Source organism: Vulpes lagopus, chromosome 7, assembly GCF_018345385.1.
Source record: "Vulpes lagopus strain Blue_001 chromosome 7, ASM1834538v1, whole genome shotgun sequence".
NCBI lineage: Eukaryota > Metazoa > Chordata > Mammalia > Carnivora > Canidae > Vulpes > Vulpes lagopus.
The window spans coordinates 96,031,354-96,049,178 of record NC_054830.1 but is presented as its reverse complement, the minus strand read 5'-3'; the positions used below and the strand labels follow the sequence as shown (position 1 = coordinate 96,049,178).

Genomic DNA, 17,825 nt, shown 5'->3' with positions numbered 1-17,825 from the left:
TCAATTTCTAATAGATTAACATTCAACATATGTCTTTAAGGGATTATTTTATGGAATTCTTTCCATGATTACTTTAAAGCTGTTAGGGATAGGGTTTTATAAGAGCTATTTCTGGGGTCAGATTTTTAAATTTTGATTACTTATAAACAGATTATTGTTCCCTTTCCTACTCCAAATACCCAAATATTCTGAATTTATGAGGGTCAGTGGCTCTTCGTTCTTGCTAATATGACCTATAATTTCAGATTATACCATACTTTATGATATGCACACTACACCCGATATAATGATATGTCATTTCAATGTAGCTAGCCCATGAACTTCTACAGGTTTAATGGGATTTTGCGTATTTAGAATTTCATCATAAAGGGGCCCTTTGGAATCATTATAACATCAATCCTTTCCCATTATAAGACTTTGTTCTCTTACTAGGCAGGAAAGCATCAGGGTACAAGGCAAAGGCTTAGCCTACCCATAGATCGTAAGCCAGATCTTAATAAAAGACATAGCACTTGGGGAAAACATTAATAAATGGCAGTGATGACATATTAAGAACTTTTTAGTGAATCAGAGAATCGATCATGAAGGCAGACATTGCCTGTTATTAAAAGAAAGATTCCTTATGACTTGAAGTAATATTTAGATCTGCACATGTTCTTCACTACTTTTGGGGAAAAGAACTATATAATTGGGGGCAAATTAAGTACAAAATAACTCATGTTCAAGTCACAACTTTCTAACTATAACTGTCAAGGTTGAATTAATTAAGATACTTAATACCAAGGAGAAAGAAGCTTGCTTTAAGAATTTTTTTTTTTTTTTTTTTTTAAGGAAAGAAGAAAAGGAATGATACATAGCTGCAAGAATTGATTCCCAAGACTGGTGATAAACTGTCAGCTCTTACATTGTGAAGGGTTTATTTTTTTCTTGAACAAATAGTGTCACCCTTTTTAAGTAAAACAAAACAAAAACCTACTGAGCCTCCATAAACCCCAATTATATTACAATACCTTATATACCTTATGTGAATTGTTCTTGATTTTTTTTCTTGTCCCTTAATACATAAGGGATAAGTATATGAATACTCTTATGTCCATTATGAATGTGATTCTAATCTGAAGTGAGGAAAGGGGGACAAAGGTAGTTCCAATGAGGCCCCACTGTCCTGTGGATTTTAATCATACCTAGTTGACATTTAGTTTTGAGAGTAAGTGAATATGCACACACAAACACCCACAATTAGTCCAGGGCAGAATTTGAGCTCCACTTGAGACTATATAGTAATATTTCAAACTGATTGGCATTTCCCCCCTGTGGCCTTATGCATAATAAAGTCTTCACAACAGATTTTGTAAATCATCAAAGTCTGACTGAGGCACACATAAAAGTAGACTGTCAACGCTTGGCTATTCAGAAACTCACTCTCTTGGTTAGTAGATTAAACAAGTCCTTGGTTTTATTTCTTCTCCTCCTCCTTCCTTACATGGCCCACTTTTGGGGGGCATGTCTTTCTTCATTTATAGCAACTCCATCAGAAGGTGGTTAAAGGGGAAAAAAGAAAATTTAATCTGCAAACTTGATGGTAAATCTAGGAAGAGATTTGGTTATTGAATCTACTTGCTGCAACCAGGTTTGGGGGTTATCATTCCTACTGCTGCTGCTCTAGCCCATCCCTAGTCATCAAAGCTAGCTGAAGGTTGGCTACACAAACCTTGCTTCATTTAATCTACAGATCAATGAATTAAATGGCCACTGACTACAAAACACATCTTGTTTTGAAACTATTGAAATGTGCTACTTGAAGAGGCCATGTAAGTCCTTCTATTAAACAAAAAATGAACTTTTCTGTAAGTGAATAATTATCCTACTCCTAACTTATTAGATTTAAAGACTTAATTTTCTTGAAGTAGATTTCACTAAGGAAACATTGTAAATGTAAGGCATATTTATTTTTGCTAGAACATATGCTTTAAACTCTATCACATGTAGTAAAGAAATATTTCAAAATTGAGTAATACAAAAAGCCAGCATCTGGTAGGAAATACCTGAAAGAAAGGAATGATTATATTCAGTCTTCTTTTTTTAATAAACGTCACCTTTGTGTCACAAGTATTTTTCCTTCTCTCTCCCAGTAAGTCAGGCTAAAATCTCATTCTAAATCTATAATCGATCTTTTTTTTTTTTTTATTCCCCCACCATAATCCCTTAAAACCCTGGGCTATCACACACACTTTTGACACTGATGTGTTTTTTCTTCTGGATTGCTGGATTTGCTTAATGCATATATCAAGTATCAAACTGCTTTGCATCTGTGACTGGAGGGATAAAACACCCTATATAAAGATCTGCTCATAAAAAAAGGGTTAAGGAGGCAGTCTTAGGAGAAGTCTAAACTAACCAATTGTTAAATGCATGAAAAGAAAATATCAAGGGCTAGAGCAATCCTTGCTGGTTTTGCCACTAACATGATCAAGGTATGATTAAGCAGATGGGGAACTTAAAGTTGCCATCTTATCGTAAAGTTACTAGCTGGCCATTTGACATGTATGAGTTATCAACAAGGCCAAATATCTTTCAGAGTTTGGGCCATTAGTAAAATGAAACTATTTTATATCATCACTTATATTTAATAAGCCCAAACTTTCAGAAAAGAAGTCTCCTGAAACAACATGAACAAAGAAACAGAAGGGAGATTCTGGTTAGCCTTTGAATTCTGATTACCAACTTGATGATAATGATCCTAATTTCTAATTAGAAGAAAAGTTCTATTAATTAGTACTAACAGGCACAATCATAAAAATAAATCCAAATTTTAAAATTAGCAATTTTTTCTTTAGAGTTTTTACTGTATTTAAAAACAGTACTAAAAAACACTTGCCAACTGCATTTAGTCTCTGACTGAGGCACACATATGTGATCTCCTAATTTACAGCTTGCACGTACAGATGTTCACACTTAGTAAAAGGGCTTCTTAATAGCTTTTTTTAATTAAAAGTGTGTTGATAATAGGTGTTTTAAACATATCCAAACAACACAGCTGAACTGACAAATGCCTGTCTTCATGCCTTACCATGCCTCACATTGTGGCAAGATTTTATAAGACAGAAAAGATGATTCAGTCATATGTATATAGGATAAATGTTACCCCAAAAACCTCCGAATGAAATCTTTCATTAATTTTTTTCTCTATGATCTGTTTCCAAGTAGAAAATGTTAGATTGCTACTAGGTTTATGTAGCCGAAAGCAGAACCACACAGCCGTTGCTTGCTGCCTGCAGTTTTTTTTTCCTTTGCAAAACTTTGAACCCCATCCAGCTTTGACACACTGCCTCTTCAGTTAATAACTATCAAGTTTCCCCTTGTCTCCTGTCTACTTTTCTTTGAGGCAATTGCGCACTCAGCACCCCGAGATAATAACACACATCTATAAGATAAAAGCAATGGCATTAATGTAATTGTCTGCCTCTCTCTCTTTAGCCTAATCTTTTTTTCCCTTCAGTTTTGACTGCCTGTGTGACACCTGTTTTTGTCTCCTCTGATCCTACGACAGGTTTTCCGCTGACAAGGTTTTTGCCTGACAGAGATTCTGCAGACAAGAACATAATAAAATATGAAGAACTGCTTGTCAGAGTTTCTGCCAATGCTCACATGAAATAAAGAAAAAAAAGACTCCTTTTTTTTTTTTTTTTTTTTTTTTTTTTTAAATAAGGGGCCCTGTGATGGTCGCTTTTCGTTTTTGGCCTGTCAGAGAAAAGACCTTCATGGCCAATTTCTCCAAGCCAAACAGGTGTGTTTTCTTTTATGTTAGAAGTTGATTTGTTTTTTAATTTTTACTGATAGTGGAAAACATGAACAGTCAAAGATGGGAGGGGAGAATTTCTATCCATCAGATTATTGCAGGCAAAGGAGTATTGAAAAACTACTAGATATAAGTGGAAGATATTTCACTCAAAACTGTACCTTCTGAATGAGACTAAAATGCCAACATCTGTTAATGATCAAACAAATTGAACTTCCCTAAAATTTACTTCCTGGCTAGTCGAGCTGCTAAAACCTCCTACCTACCTTTCACTGGTTTTCTTGTCTGAAGACAGAGGAAAACAGCAAAGGCGTGAACACAGAGGCTGGACAAGAGAAATGCAGAAGCAAGACTAAAGGCAAGTGTCTGCAGCTGTGCTTCCCACTTAGAATGGAAGAGGCTGCTGGAAAAGAAATGGCAATTAGGATTCAGAGACTCTTACATACACTCAGGAGTGTCTGCAAACCTCTGCTCCTGTGCTCCCTTGTAGGAGAAGCTGCAGTGGGTCTCAGCACGCAAAGAAGTGCCCTTCTTGATTTCCAGGAGCTCGTGGAGGGATCACTTTCCACAGAAATGACCCTCTGGTCTCAGTGAAGTGCACTGAGCACATTCAGAAGGGAACACTTAATTGCTCCTGGGGGTAGACGGATCCCATTTCCCTCAGGACCAGGACAGAGGAAAGACTGGACATGATCAATAGTGCAGCAAGTGTGAAAGCTCGAAGGACTGGGAAAGAGTGACAGTGATGAGTGAAGGCAGGACAAGAGCTTGGATTTGGGCTTTTAGGATTCTCACACCAATTCTAACTACTCTACCAGTAAACCACTTTACTCTAAGCTTCAGTCTTCCAATTACACTATCTCATACAGAGAGCCTAGCACAGGCCTCTATGTCTAACAGAAATAGAATTCAAGTCACATACTTCAATGTTTGTGGTCTCTTTTTTTTTTTTTTTTTGTGGTCTCTTTTAAAGGGTAAAAATAAAAAATAAATAAAAAATAAAAAAACAATAAAAATAAAAGGTAAAAAATAAACAATGAAACTAATTTGTAAGACTGTATTTTATTTAACTCAATACATCAAAAATATTACAAATATGCAGAAAATATATCAACAATTTTTAATGTGATATTTTACATTTTTTTAAGATTACATTTTCAAAATCCAGTGCATATATTTACAACCTATCTCAATTTGGACAGGCCACAATTCAAGTGCTCAAATCCATAAGAATGGCTTCCTAAGTGGACAGCCAGGTCTAGAGTTGCCTTGGCCAGCAGAATTTAAGGCCCAATAATTTGGTTCTTTCATTTAGATGGGTCTGAGCTTGCATTTGCAGTGTCACCTGCCTGACCATACAAACAGGCTGGGAGGCCTAAGAGGCCAAAAATGGGAATTTGTCTGTGCATCACAGAACAGCTCCAGGGAGAGAGGGACCTTACTACGGGGCTCCTTCACAGATACTGCTTATGATTCTATCTAGTTATGATAGTAAAACGTTAAAATACTTTCTGTTCAGTGCTTTGGCTATATGCTCACAGATGGGAGCTACATGCTCTATTCACAGATGAATTCAAAAAGCTTTGGAAGAATTATAAACACCTACCCCTCCTAGAAGGCAAAACCTGGTAAGGAATGGGATGCATCAGCAACATATCATGCCTCCCAGAATACAAGTCAGAATTTCTCCGAATTACCATAGTTACCCCATCCCATGCTTTCACTCTTCAACAAAGGGTAGGTAGAGGACCCTTGACTGGAAGAAGTCATCACTATGACACAACGGGAAATGGAAGAATGGTTGAGAGTATCAACATGATATTGCTGAGACATACTGGGTCCTCATGACCCAGCAGAATCTCCTGGTCTATCTGAATAGCACATCCTCAGTAAAATGAGAGGAGCTGAGTGTTTCATTTATAACTCCTTCAATTTGTGTTCTGCTTAACCTGGTGAACTCCAGTTAATTAAGATGTTCCTATAAACAATTAAGCTTCCTGTAGGATCGTTAGCAAGATATAAAAATTTATGATGTAATAAAGTACAATAAAATGATAAAGTGGTTAGCCCATCAAAGCACTTCACATGCAAGAATATAAGTGTGAAAATGAGCAAAAGCAGCCTGAAATCTGACTGAAATTCATCTATTTCTGGGTTTTGGGCTTTCAACAGATAAATATTCCTACAGCTCATTTTAACTGGTCTCTACTTCTCAAACTGTGACTTCTGGGAAAAAGAGTTTCTGACTTCTGTTCAAATTGGGGCTCAAATGACACTTGAGGGGAAATTGAAAGGTATGGAACTGGACTAGATTTACTAGGGAAAAAATTGGTAACCTAAACTCTGCCACTGGGCACTGAAAAAAAAACCTCTCCTGGAAGGAGAAAGAAGCTCATATCACATGTACCTTAAGTGAGGCTCTGGATATTAACATTAGTGTTGAGTCCACTTTCTCTTTAATCTTCCTCAAAACTTTGTTGTGATATTTAGATAAATTCCTGTTATTATTTGCATTTACAGATAAAAGAACTGAGGCTTATTAACTAGGGATCGAGATGGGATTTGACCACTGACTGGTAATTCCAATTTTTAACCACTAAACTACGCTAAAACATGTCTCTCACACCCTCAAGGTTGAAGTTTTACTTCTGTAAGAGTTTAGAAACAACAACTAACATTATTAAGTAGATTATCTTATTTAATCCTAGGAAGAACCCTACAAACTGGGTGCTATTATTATCCACATCTCTTGGAGAAAAAATAGAGATTATGTAACTTGGCCAAGGTTCTACTGATAGTAGGTGGTGGAGCCAGCACATGAACTCTTACCTACTTTTCTATCATGCCTCCCCCATTTGTGTATCTGAAGCTTCCTCATAACCTCTAGCTCTGTATGTTTCAATCTCAAGATCCTCCCTAGAAACTCCTTAACAGTGGAATGGCACTGTATACTTCAGAGGCTAGAATTTACCAGACTCATCTTATGTTCCATCTAAGTAAGAAGCTAGAAAAAAAAAAAAAAAAAACACGTGGGAAGCTAACAGGCAGAGAGCCCAGGACTTTGAAGGGGAGGCACTTGTTTGTGCTGTGATTAAAAAAAGAAAAATTTTAGGGAGTTCAAATCACCATCCCAAAGGTGGGCAGGCTAAGAAACAAATCAAAATAAGCAGCTCAGGGGCACCATAAGAATATAGCTAATGCCATTAATCAGGCACTGAACCTTTGCATTTGTGAGGATGTCCTCCCTTTAAAGCTTATCAGCTGTGATCAGGGAGTAAAGGAAAGAAGCAGAAGAGGGCACGGTGCCCTCAGGTCAAGCAAAGAAGGCTCCCATGCCAGGCAGGAAAATGGCCTTGTTTTTGCTCTTTAAAATAAAAATAACTGGAGAGATGTTCAAGGACTTTGTCTATGGAGAGACAAGGACCCAGCTACCTCACCAAAGCTAGGAGGCGCCTATAAAGGTGGCTTCTCTAACTAAAAAAGAATTTTGTGGCTAGGCAAGCCAGGGTTTAGCATCACAATCTGGACGAACTAAATCTACTTCTAGAGATCTTTAAAGCAGATACTACTTTAGTTCCTATCTTTTCCAAATCAGTGTACCAGGGGGAGAGGACTATGATGTTCCTACCCTGTGTAAAGCTCTGGAAGCATGACTACCTACATCTCCCCCAAAGTATCAAGTTCTCACTTGTAAAGCTTGTATTTACTTCCCTGTGTTAAGGAATTAAGCTAGTACCTTTCTTAAACTTTTCATCACACCCTAAATACCCCCTGCAACAAGTCTCTCTCAAAGCAAAATTCACTCTTATTTAGACACTCTCCAGGTGGGCAAAAGAGAGGTCAGAGCTTTCTTAGAAGTTAGTATTTGGGAGAATTACCTTTCCTTTGTCAGAAGAGACTCATTGTTAATTACCCTTCTCTCTTAATCTTGAAAAATTCACAAATTATCATACACAAACTGCTGCTGAGTTACTTGGAATGAGCATGATGTCACAGAAAGTCATGCTTTATTTTTATGATAAAAGACTCTATTTGGGGTGTGAAGGGGAGAAATGGGGAAGAAAGGAGGAAGGAGAAGGAAAGGTTACTACTACTGTTGGTTATACTACTAGATCAGGTTATACCCTGATCAAGTCAGGGAGAATATTACAAAATTACCAGTTGGGAATAAACTACTTTCACAGATGTTTAGACAATTCATAAAAAGAGCACAGACTGGGACAAATAATAAAGACATGTGACTTTTCATGGGATAAAATGAAAAATTACTGCTTTTGATCCACTCTGCTTAAATCCTTATAAGGTACACCATGCCGCCAACAAATTTGAGGAATCTGTAAACAGAATGCAGAGATCTTGTGATCTCTGACATAATCAAAAAGATTTTTGATTATAGAATGCTAAGAACCAAAGGCCCCGTTTTAAGACTTAATTAGGCAAAATAAGCCTCACTAGAATTTTCTTTTAGTTGTATGCTTGCCAGCTTTATCAAATAAAAATACAGGCTCACTCAGCTAAATTTGCAGATGCACAACTATTTAAAAAAATTATTCACCGTTTACCTGAAATTCGAATTTAATGGGATGTCTTATATTTCTATTTGGGTGAGGGTCTCTATAAATATCTCTCTTCTGATAAGATCTATCAAGTAAAAAACTGAGAATTCAAATTCAATGATGCTGAGAAAAAAAGAAAAATTACTTCTAGTGAATTACAAAAAAGGTTTGAAATTAATGGATTATATGAATATTAAGTCTTACAGTACATTAAAACATAAAACCCGTTGGTATATGACACTAAATTAACTTTATACTGCTCACCATTTCCTGTGGTACAGAACTGAGGAACCGACAGATACCTGGCACAGTACTTTACATATGATATATGTTTAATAAATATCTATTCATTGATGATCCAGATGATGCAGCCCAAGTCTGCTCATTTTACATTTAAAAAAAATCTGAATAGTTTGGATAGGAGCAGGAAAGCAGCTGGCTTGATGACCAAATAACTAAAATGATAATGCAGGACTATCTTCTCCTTGAATGAACTGAGGCAGGAAAGAGAAATCACATTTATAGAAGAACATAATAAAGGAAAGGTCTCAAGAATCCTGGTGCAACAAGCATTCTCAGAGGCAGACTTTAGCCAAAGGAAATAACCCTGGTGTTAATTCAGACTGTGTGGGAATGAATGAAAATTCTAGCATTCATGAATGCAGCTTATTGGAATGGTGCATCCTTTTGGTTTAAATCAAAGTATTCTATAAAGAAAATAATTTTTACCGAGAAAACTGCAGTGGGGTTCATTTAGCGATGTAATATATTTTTTATTCATCAAGCCTCATCTCCTTGCCAAATACTTACTAGACATACTAAGACATGGTGGATTTTTTTCTTGAAGGTAGTTTTAACAAATGGTCTTTGTTGGAAGTAAAAATCACTGACCTAGTAAAGAAAAAATCTCTGTATACATTACCTTTCTAAAACCTGCCCACCTCTTTTCTCATATAACAAATCAAATATATCCCATCATGAAAGAAAACATTTCCAGTTGTCTTGGATTATCACTAAACATCTAGACTACAGTCATTATAACTAATTTGCAAATGATAAATAACAAAAATGATTTAGTACCATAGCTTTCAACTGTTACACCATGCCTCCAGTTTTTCACAAAGTCCTGTTAGTAACTTCTCATTAGAAGCAAGCACACTCCCCCACCTTTCCTACCCTGACCCTCCCTACACACCTTACCCATTACTTGGTGTATACTAGGATACTTGCTACTTTCTAAGACTATGTAAAACCTTTGGCTGAAGCTTTAATTCTGTGAATGGTTGAATTACTAGTACCTCGGGAAAGGGTCAGAATGCAACAAACTAAACTTCTACCAACATAAACATTTATGTAACCAATAGAGAAGCCACTGCTGCTTTTATCCTGGTATCTTATTTCAGCACTTTTGAACAACAAAAAAAACTTGTAAGAATATTTTTTTAAAATTATTTATTTATTAATGAGAGAGAGAGAGAGAGAGAGAGAGAGAGAGAGAGAGATATGCAGAGACACGGGCAGAAGGAAAAACAGGCTCCATGCAGGGAACCCGATGTGGGACTCTATCCGGGTCTCCAGGATCAGGCCCTGGGCTGAAGGCGGTGCTAAACCGCTGAGCCACCAGGGCTGCCCCTTCTTTAAAAATTTTTTTCAAGACTCACTCTATATTTTAGGCAAATAAAGGAAATACACAGAAAAGATAATGCAAACAAAGGAGGGAAGGAAATAATAGCTGTTAAATGAATTAGCTGGCAGTATGCTAGAGTCCTTTATCCAAGAACTCAAAACAGAAATTTACAAAATTAGAAACTCTGGGTTTTACACACCATAGGTATGGAAATCCTATACCAAAAAAAAAGATTCTTTTGAAATAAAGTTAAATTTAATTAAGCTCTGCTTTCTATTAATCAAAGTGAAAGAGCTAAAATTCATTAATGGGGAGAAAGAACAGGAAATCCTTTATTAATTCAGTGGGAAATACCTATCGGTAGTCAAGGAACTGTTTTTGGATTTTCTCCCCCTCTTGACTCAGTGGTGCTAAAGATTTCAAGGAAGTAATCTGTGAAAAGCACACAACCCAGTGCATAATTTCAAAACCTAGGTGTTACGGTATGATGAATTAATCACTCACTCTCTTTAATTTTTTAAAACATCTTTCTCAAGAATGTTGTAAAGCAGCTAATGTTAACAATTTAAGCAGGTTGGAGAAGCAATCTGTAAGGCTATGGAAGTGTGTATGTGTGATATAATGACCCATGAAATTCAACCTCTTAGAAAGAAATAAGATGATGCTATCAAAAGAGATATGGGAACATATTTATTCAAAAGAGGCTGCCACATTTCTAGGAATTTTTCTTTTTACAGAGAACACTCGATTTTGACATTTGGTTATTTTTTAGCAGCAAATATTATTATTATTATTATTATTATATTAGAGATAGAGTGAGAGAATTCATGTATACAGGAGTGAGGAGGGCAAGAAAGAGAGGGAGTGAGAGAATCCTAAGCAGGGGCCATATCCAGCACAGAGCCCGATGCAGAGCTCAGTCTCACAACCCTGTGATCGTGACCTGAACTAAAATCAAGAGTTGGATACTTAACCAACTAAGCCACCCAAGTGCCTCGCAAATATATATATTTTTTACAATATAATAACAGCTGGAGTATGTTTAGTGATACAATGAAATAATTCTATGAGATATGTTCTCAGTAGTCCTACTGCTGTTCCATCCAAATTCAGAGACGTACTAAAAAAACCTAAGTCATTTCCTCCTGGTCCTACCCATAGGACACCATACCATGTAAGGCAGCCAGGAAGACTGCTGTGTTTCACCTCTGAGCAGAAATAATTAGAAACACGATTTCAGGGTTTTCTGTGCAGGAGGAGAGAATGAAGCAACTAGTCTCATCCAACTGCCAATTCAAAAGCTGGAAGCCAATCCCTATCATATTTGTCCTAATGAATGAGGGAAAAGTGGGGTTTGTACCTCTGTGTCTACATATTTGGAGTTCTATCTGATACACAGTTGAGGGAGGAAAGAGAGGTCAAGGTAATAACAGTGGTGAGGGAAGGTTAGATTTGAGAAACTCCACAATTAATATCCTAGAAACACAGGATTTCTAATGACGTGGTAGGAAAAGCACAGTCTGATGTAACAGAAATACTTTATTCAAGTTTTGTGAAAAATCACATCCTTCAGAAAGTCTTAGAAACAACCATTGGCTAGAAATAATTTATTTTGTTCAAGAAAGAAGAAATATTTCTTTTTCTCCCCATTACACTACTAATGTAATATGCATGTGGAAGTTGAACAGGTAAAACAAACTGGTGACACAGTAAACTTTTATACTCGACCACAGCAGATAGATGATGGTAACACAGATGGCTTTGGAAAAAAATGAGACTGAATGAATGAAAAGTCTTTTGTTTAACTGATTGACCACTTTTATTGCTTATCCATTATTCAGATTTTTCTTTCTAACACAGTATTATTTATTGGAAAGGCTTCATATACTTTACCTTTAATTCTCACGACAATCCTGCCAACTAGATATTATTAATTTTATATTACAGATAAGAATGGTAGGCTGCAGAGATACTGAACTATGTGCCATGGAGCTGCAGAGCCAGGATTTGACCCCATATTGACTCTGTGACTCTTGAGCTTGGGACTGTAAGCTCTGGTACCTATTACCTAGTAAAGCCAACATTTATTCAGGGAAACAAGGATATTCATGAAGTGTTATGAGCTGAATTGTGCCTCCCTCCCCCCAAAAATGCATACTTTGAAGACTTAATCCCTGGTACTTCAGAATGTGACTGTTATTTGGAGACTGAGCCTTTAAAGAGACTGATTAAAGTTAAAATGAGACCACTAGAGTGAGCCCTATGCAGTGTGATTGGTGTCCTTAGAACAAGAAGAAATCTGGATGCACAGAGGCGCCAGGGGGGTGTGTTCACAGAGGAAAGACCATTTGAGGACATCATGAGAGGGCAGCCATCTGCAAGCCAGGAAAAGTCCTCAGGATGAAACCACCCTGATTTTGGACTTGTAGTCTCTGGAACTGTGGGAAAATACATTTCTGATTTAAACCACCCCGTTGGGGTATTTTGTTATGGGAAGCCCTAGTAAATGAATTATAGGAAGAGAGAAGAACTCGCCGAATGCAGTAGTAACTCACATAGACTGCAAAAGGAACAGCTCATCTGTTGTTTGAAACTGGACCGGGCTGTTGCAGATTTTGGCCTTGTTAATGAAACAGCAGAGTTCCATCCCCGGAGGCACTGGCAGATCGTGGCCCCGTCTACCAGGCACACCTCTTCTAGGGTATTCCCCTCCTACTATCTGATCTACCTCTTCTTTCTCACACACAAACGTGGCTGAAATGTCCCTACAACGCCCACACACACATCCTAATAAGCAAGGGACATGATAAATTAGAAGCATTTCAAGGCATGGCCCAGTGTTGTTACCTCAGATCTTGCTAGAATAACATGACATTTATAAAAATACAACCCACTGGATATTTGGCACAGCTTGGGAATGAAGAATATGTCCACTGAAGAGCCAATACCCCAGGCTGTCAAAAAAAAATCTCAAGCTAAGATTTCTTTTATAAACAATACCTATCTTTTAAAATTCCACATTCTAGGAAGTAAAGAAAATGTCTGCTTATTTTCTAAGTCTCTTTTTGCCTAAATATAAAAAATATAAACCATACATAAGAACATATTAACTGCTTTGTCAAGGCACACTGATGAAATAGCTCCGTGCGTCTGGCAAAAAGTTGCAACGCTTCCAGCCATGGCCCCGGGTCACCCTCGCCCCCAACACAAAGCTGCGCAGAGCTACCACTCTACCACCGGCCACCTCCAATCCTGATGCACACTGAAAGGGGGTATTTACAGACTATTTTCTCAGATACCAGCCAAATAATGTTCCCGTTCACTCTCTCACCCACCTTGGACCATACAAAATTTAACATCTGGGAGGATAAAATGCAGCCTCAAACGCATATGACAAGGGTGAGCAGTCATCGACGAATTCTCCTCAAGCAAAGAGGGTTTGCCAGCTTCCCTCTGAGGTCCAGGCCCTGAAAGGCCAACTGTGGTATGTTTGAGTTTCCATTGGGCCTGGTGCTTGCTGGCTGCTACTATGTTCAGTCAGAACCCCACGGCCCAACTGTCCTATAAACATTGCACCCTTCTGCTCAGAGCTTCTCTGCTTGCCTAGCCTTGCTCATTGGAGCTGAGAATATGCTGCAGTCTGAATGTTAACTAACACTTGAAGCACAGCTGACCCCTCTCTTTTCCGGGCAACAACTGCTCTGAAAAAATACGTACATTCACCTGAACCTAATGAGAACAGGAAGAAAAGTCCAGATTTTCCTCACCATGTGCCACCCAGCCATGTTTACACTGATCACAAGTCCTCAGGTTAATCTTCCCCGGCTGAAAACATTCACACGTGCAGTTTACCAGTGTGCAACGGATGGCCTGAAAAATAAAGGAGGAAAAAAAGGATCAGCATTTGTTCAAAGGTACTGTGTTTCCTCACCGTTTTAATAAATAACCTCCACTTCCATTTTTAAAGGCTTTATGTTGGTAGGGGCCTGAAGAGTTTTAAAGATAAATTTGGATACCATCAAAATCTCTTTCAGAAAAATGTAAGAAAACAAAGCTCATTCACTAACAGAATGTTTCATGTCGTTCATATTTAACCTTTAAATTAGAAACATAGAACACGCAGAAAAAGAATAAAGGATTACATATTCCACAAGACACTTGATTTGTAATGCTAGGGATTCCAAACAGAAAAAAATACTGACACTACTATATATTCCCATTTAAGTTTATCCACTTGGCAATAATGCAGAAAAATATACTCTAATACAATAATGCTCAGGTGAAATGTTAGTGAAAGTAAAACATGACATGCAAATATAATTATTAGAATATTGCTTTTCTTCTGCTAAGTTTCACTTAAATGCTTTGTTAATCTTTCAGGTACACTTTGAAAGACATCCCTGTTAGCCCAATAATAATCTAGCATAGTTCTGGTAGTATTTATCTACTTCCCAATTCCTTGTTTTTCCCCTTTTGATAGATAATTTTCATTTTCATTCCTGTTTTGAAAAAATACACAACAACCTTCCTTTTACTTCATTTTTTTAAAGTAGGCTCTACGCCCAGTGTGGAGCCCAAAGTGGGGCTTGAGCTCATGACCCTGAGATCAACACTTGAGCTGACATCAAGAGTCAGAGGCTTAACCCACTGAGCCACCCAGGTGCCCCCTTTTTTTCTACTTTAACAGTAACATAAGAAAATAAGCTTAAATTTGTTTTTACATTAAAATAGGAAAAGCCATTTATGTAAACATCTTATATCTGTAACAATCCAACTCTATCTTAGAAAACTGAAAAACATACTCAAAAATCTTTCATTTCTTTACAAGTACTTTAAAAAAATCATCTCACCAGTTTATATTATAAAGTGAATCCATGGAAAATTAGCATAAATGAAGTGTAACTTTTTATGGATAAAAACCAATGCTTAAAACTTGCTAAAGCTGACCTATGCTCCTAGACTGCAGTTAATAAATTTATCTCATACATTTAGTTCTAATTTGCATGGAAATGCTGAAGACAGAAGGGATTCAGTGCGATCATTCACAGATTAACAGTCTACTGTAACTACCTGAACTGCCAGGAAAAGATCTCTCTACAGTTTTAGATGCCATCAATGCTTACTGATTTGGGGTGGGGGTTGTTAGAAGAGAGGAATGGAACCACCTGAAACTGCAGCTCCAGGACTGAAAGCCATGCTCACTTACGTAGCTTCCAGATGCTCACATTCCTGGAACCAAATGGATTCCTTATATAAACTGTCTCACTTGTAATAATATTTTAGATATTGCTAACAGAGTTGGGCCCAATTCCACTTACAGAGAGTAAGACTGACGGGGTTTTACTGTTCCCCATGCTTTGGGTCCAGCAAGTTTGAGGTATTTCTCTTTTTGCTATAAATCCATAGGTCTCAGTTTGCAATGAGAGTCCTCACTGTAAGACTCCTTTCTTAGTTCACTTCCACCTTAATTCGCTGCTCCATTACCACTAGGGAAACATGCAATTGTCTAATCTGCCTGATATTTCAGGGTCTGTCTTCCAATGTCAACAGTCCAGCTACATATAACTAGAATGTAAAACTTTGCTGAATGTATTGGTGATTAGAAGAATTAGTAGTAAGAAATAGGGACACCAAAGGAAGCAAATGCTGACTAAGCAAGAATATTATAAGGATTTGTAGGTTATAGTGGGACATACTTCTTCCAAAATTTCTTATTTCCACTTCAACAGTTTACTGACCGAGCAATATATCAGAATATAACAAGTTAGAAAAAGTTGATTTAAATTCATGTGCATTAGTTAATGAACGCAAAATTTAATTGTGATATGGTTAAAACCAAACCAAACCAAACCCAAACCAAACAGTTTAGCGGGCAGTGTTTCTACTAAAAACAAGATACTTTACAAACTAACAAACTAATAATAAATTCAGATATGGCAACCATGGTGACATTAAAATATTCATGTAATCTGAACTGCAATAATACAAGCTTTCATAATTACAAAAAAAATCACCTCTTTACCAAAATTTTAAAATTCCCAAAAAAAGAGATGATTTCTCAAAGACTATAAGTTAACTCCAGCACAAAAGACATATATACTTTAAGTCGTTAATTTGATAACACTAAATTATTTTACAAAAGTAGCCTAATTTTACATTGTGTTTAAAGCACACTTTTCTCAATTTTAATTAGAGCTATATTCAGAACAGAATAAAAAAACTGTAGATTTGCTTTATTTTTATGTATAAGTCTTTATTCACTGGCTGACTCATTCACTCATTTACTTGGAACTACCTTATGATTTAAATATTTTTCTCTACCTAAATAACTTTATACATCTGGCACATTTGGGAATTAAACTTTTCAGATCATTATCCTTTTTTATGAATTCTATTCTTTTTGTACCTAAACACATAAACCTTGGAACACCTCAACTCCTTTTGTATATAAACACTTAAACGCTGGAATATCCATTTTGTATTCCTATGAATTCCAGAAGGTCTATTTGTTTTAAAATCAGATTTTTATAGACTACAATTGTTCCTTAAGGGAATTATATATATTTAAACAATATGGTCTAAATAAATATTTTGAGTAAGAGACTATTGTGGCTTCAAAGGAAGTTTTATTCTAAATAACATTTTTGAAACAGCATAAAACTCTGACATACTATTTATCCACAACAAAACAGAACCAATGTGATCACTTGCCAACTCACCCACACTTAAAGAAAATAAATTATCATAAAATTATCAAAGGCAGTTAAACCTCAAAAATGTACATGCTTTACAAGGAGACAGCTGGGAAGAGTAGAAATGGATAAACTCATTTTTTTGTAAGCACATTACTTCTTCCTTCATTCAGCTAACCTAAAAGTTCCTCCCACTCACTGCAGGGCACTCTCAACTGCTGAAAATCCAGAGATGATGAGTAAGTGGCAGAAAGAAGATACCAGGAAAGGAGCAGTGTAGTCAGACTGTTCCCACATATACATGCAGGGATTCTCATACAGGTCTAGCTATTTCGGATTATTAACCCCACCATGCCTCATTAAGAGTGCTCTGTAACTCTTTCTTCAATTCTTATATTATCAGCACTGCCAAATCCCCCAGAACAATGACAATAATGACTTTTTTAAAACCCGCAACTTATTAAAAGTAATTATTACTCCCGCTTACCTTTACCATGGATTTCTTGAAAGAAAAATCCATACACCCAACACCTATTTCTTCCACTTCGGCACCACCACCTACATTTTAATTTTGCAATCTGGATTCTACCCCACACTTTACTGAAACTTTTTCCAGAAGCAATGTTTTCAATAATGTTGGTCCCTTTTTCTTGTCTCCTGGTCTTCTCAGACCTGGGTGCAGCGTATGGCACTCTCTCCTTCATTTCTCAGCTGTAGAGACCAGCTATCCTAGTTTTTCTGGCAATGACTTCTCACTCTCTCTCCACTGTAAATAAATACAGGTGTTTCCCACGCCAGGCTCTCATTTTTTAATTTGGCAATTTTATCCCCTCCTACAGCTTCAAATATTATCACTACACAAAAACCATCATTTGGGAGCCAAATACTGTGTTAAGTGGCAGGAAATGGATGGCAGGGTCCCTGCACTTAGGGACTTGATAGAGTTTGTGGGCGGTGGGCATAGAGAAAAGACCTTAAGAACAGAAGGAAGCCCTCAAACGGGCTAGAGAAGCACCATCTCTCCCTTTTTATTCCTCTGTCTTTTCTTCTTTCAAAGGTAGGATTTTATAATTTATAACAGTAACCTATTATCCATTATCATTAATAATAGCTAGATTTACTGGATATTTGCCATTTTCCATTTACTATGT

General features: G+C 36.9%; 1 protein-coding gene across 16 annotated transcripts in view; it reads right to left on the bottom strand.

The window, feature by feature from the left end:
- BNC2 (basonuclin 2) overlaps positions 1 to 17,825 on the bottom strand; it is a 443,558-nt gene that overhangs the window by 136,146 nt on the left and 289,587 nt on the right. For all 16 annotated transcript variants that reach the window (XM_041761505.1, XM_041761503.1, XM_041761506.1 and 13 more), the window contains one exon: positions 13,750 to 13,852. In XM_041761505.1, the coding sequence (XP_041617439.1) occupies positions 13,750 to 13,852 (103 nt within the window). The remainder of the gene's footprint in view (positions 1 to 13,749; positions 13,853 to 17,825) is intronic.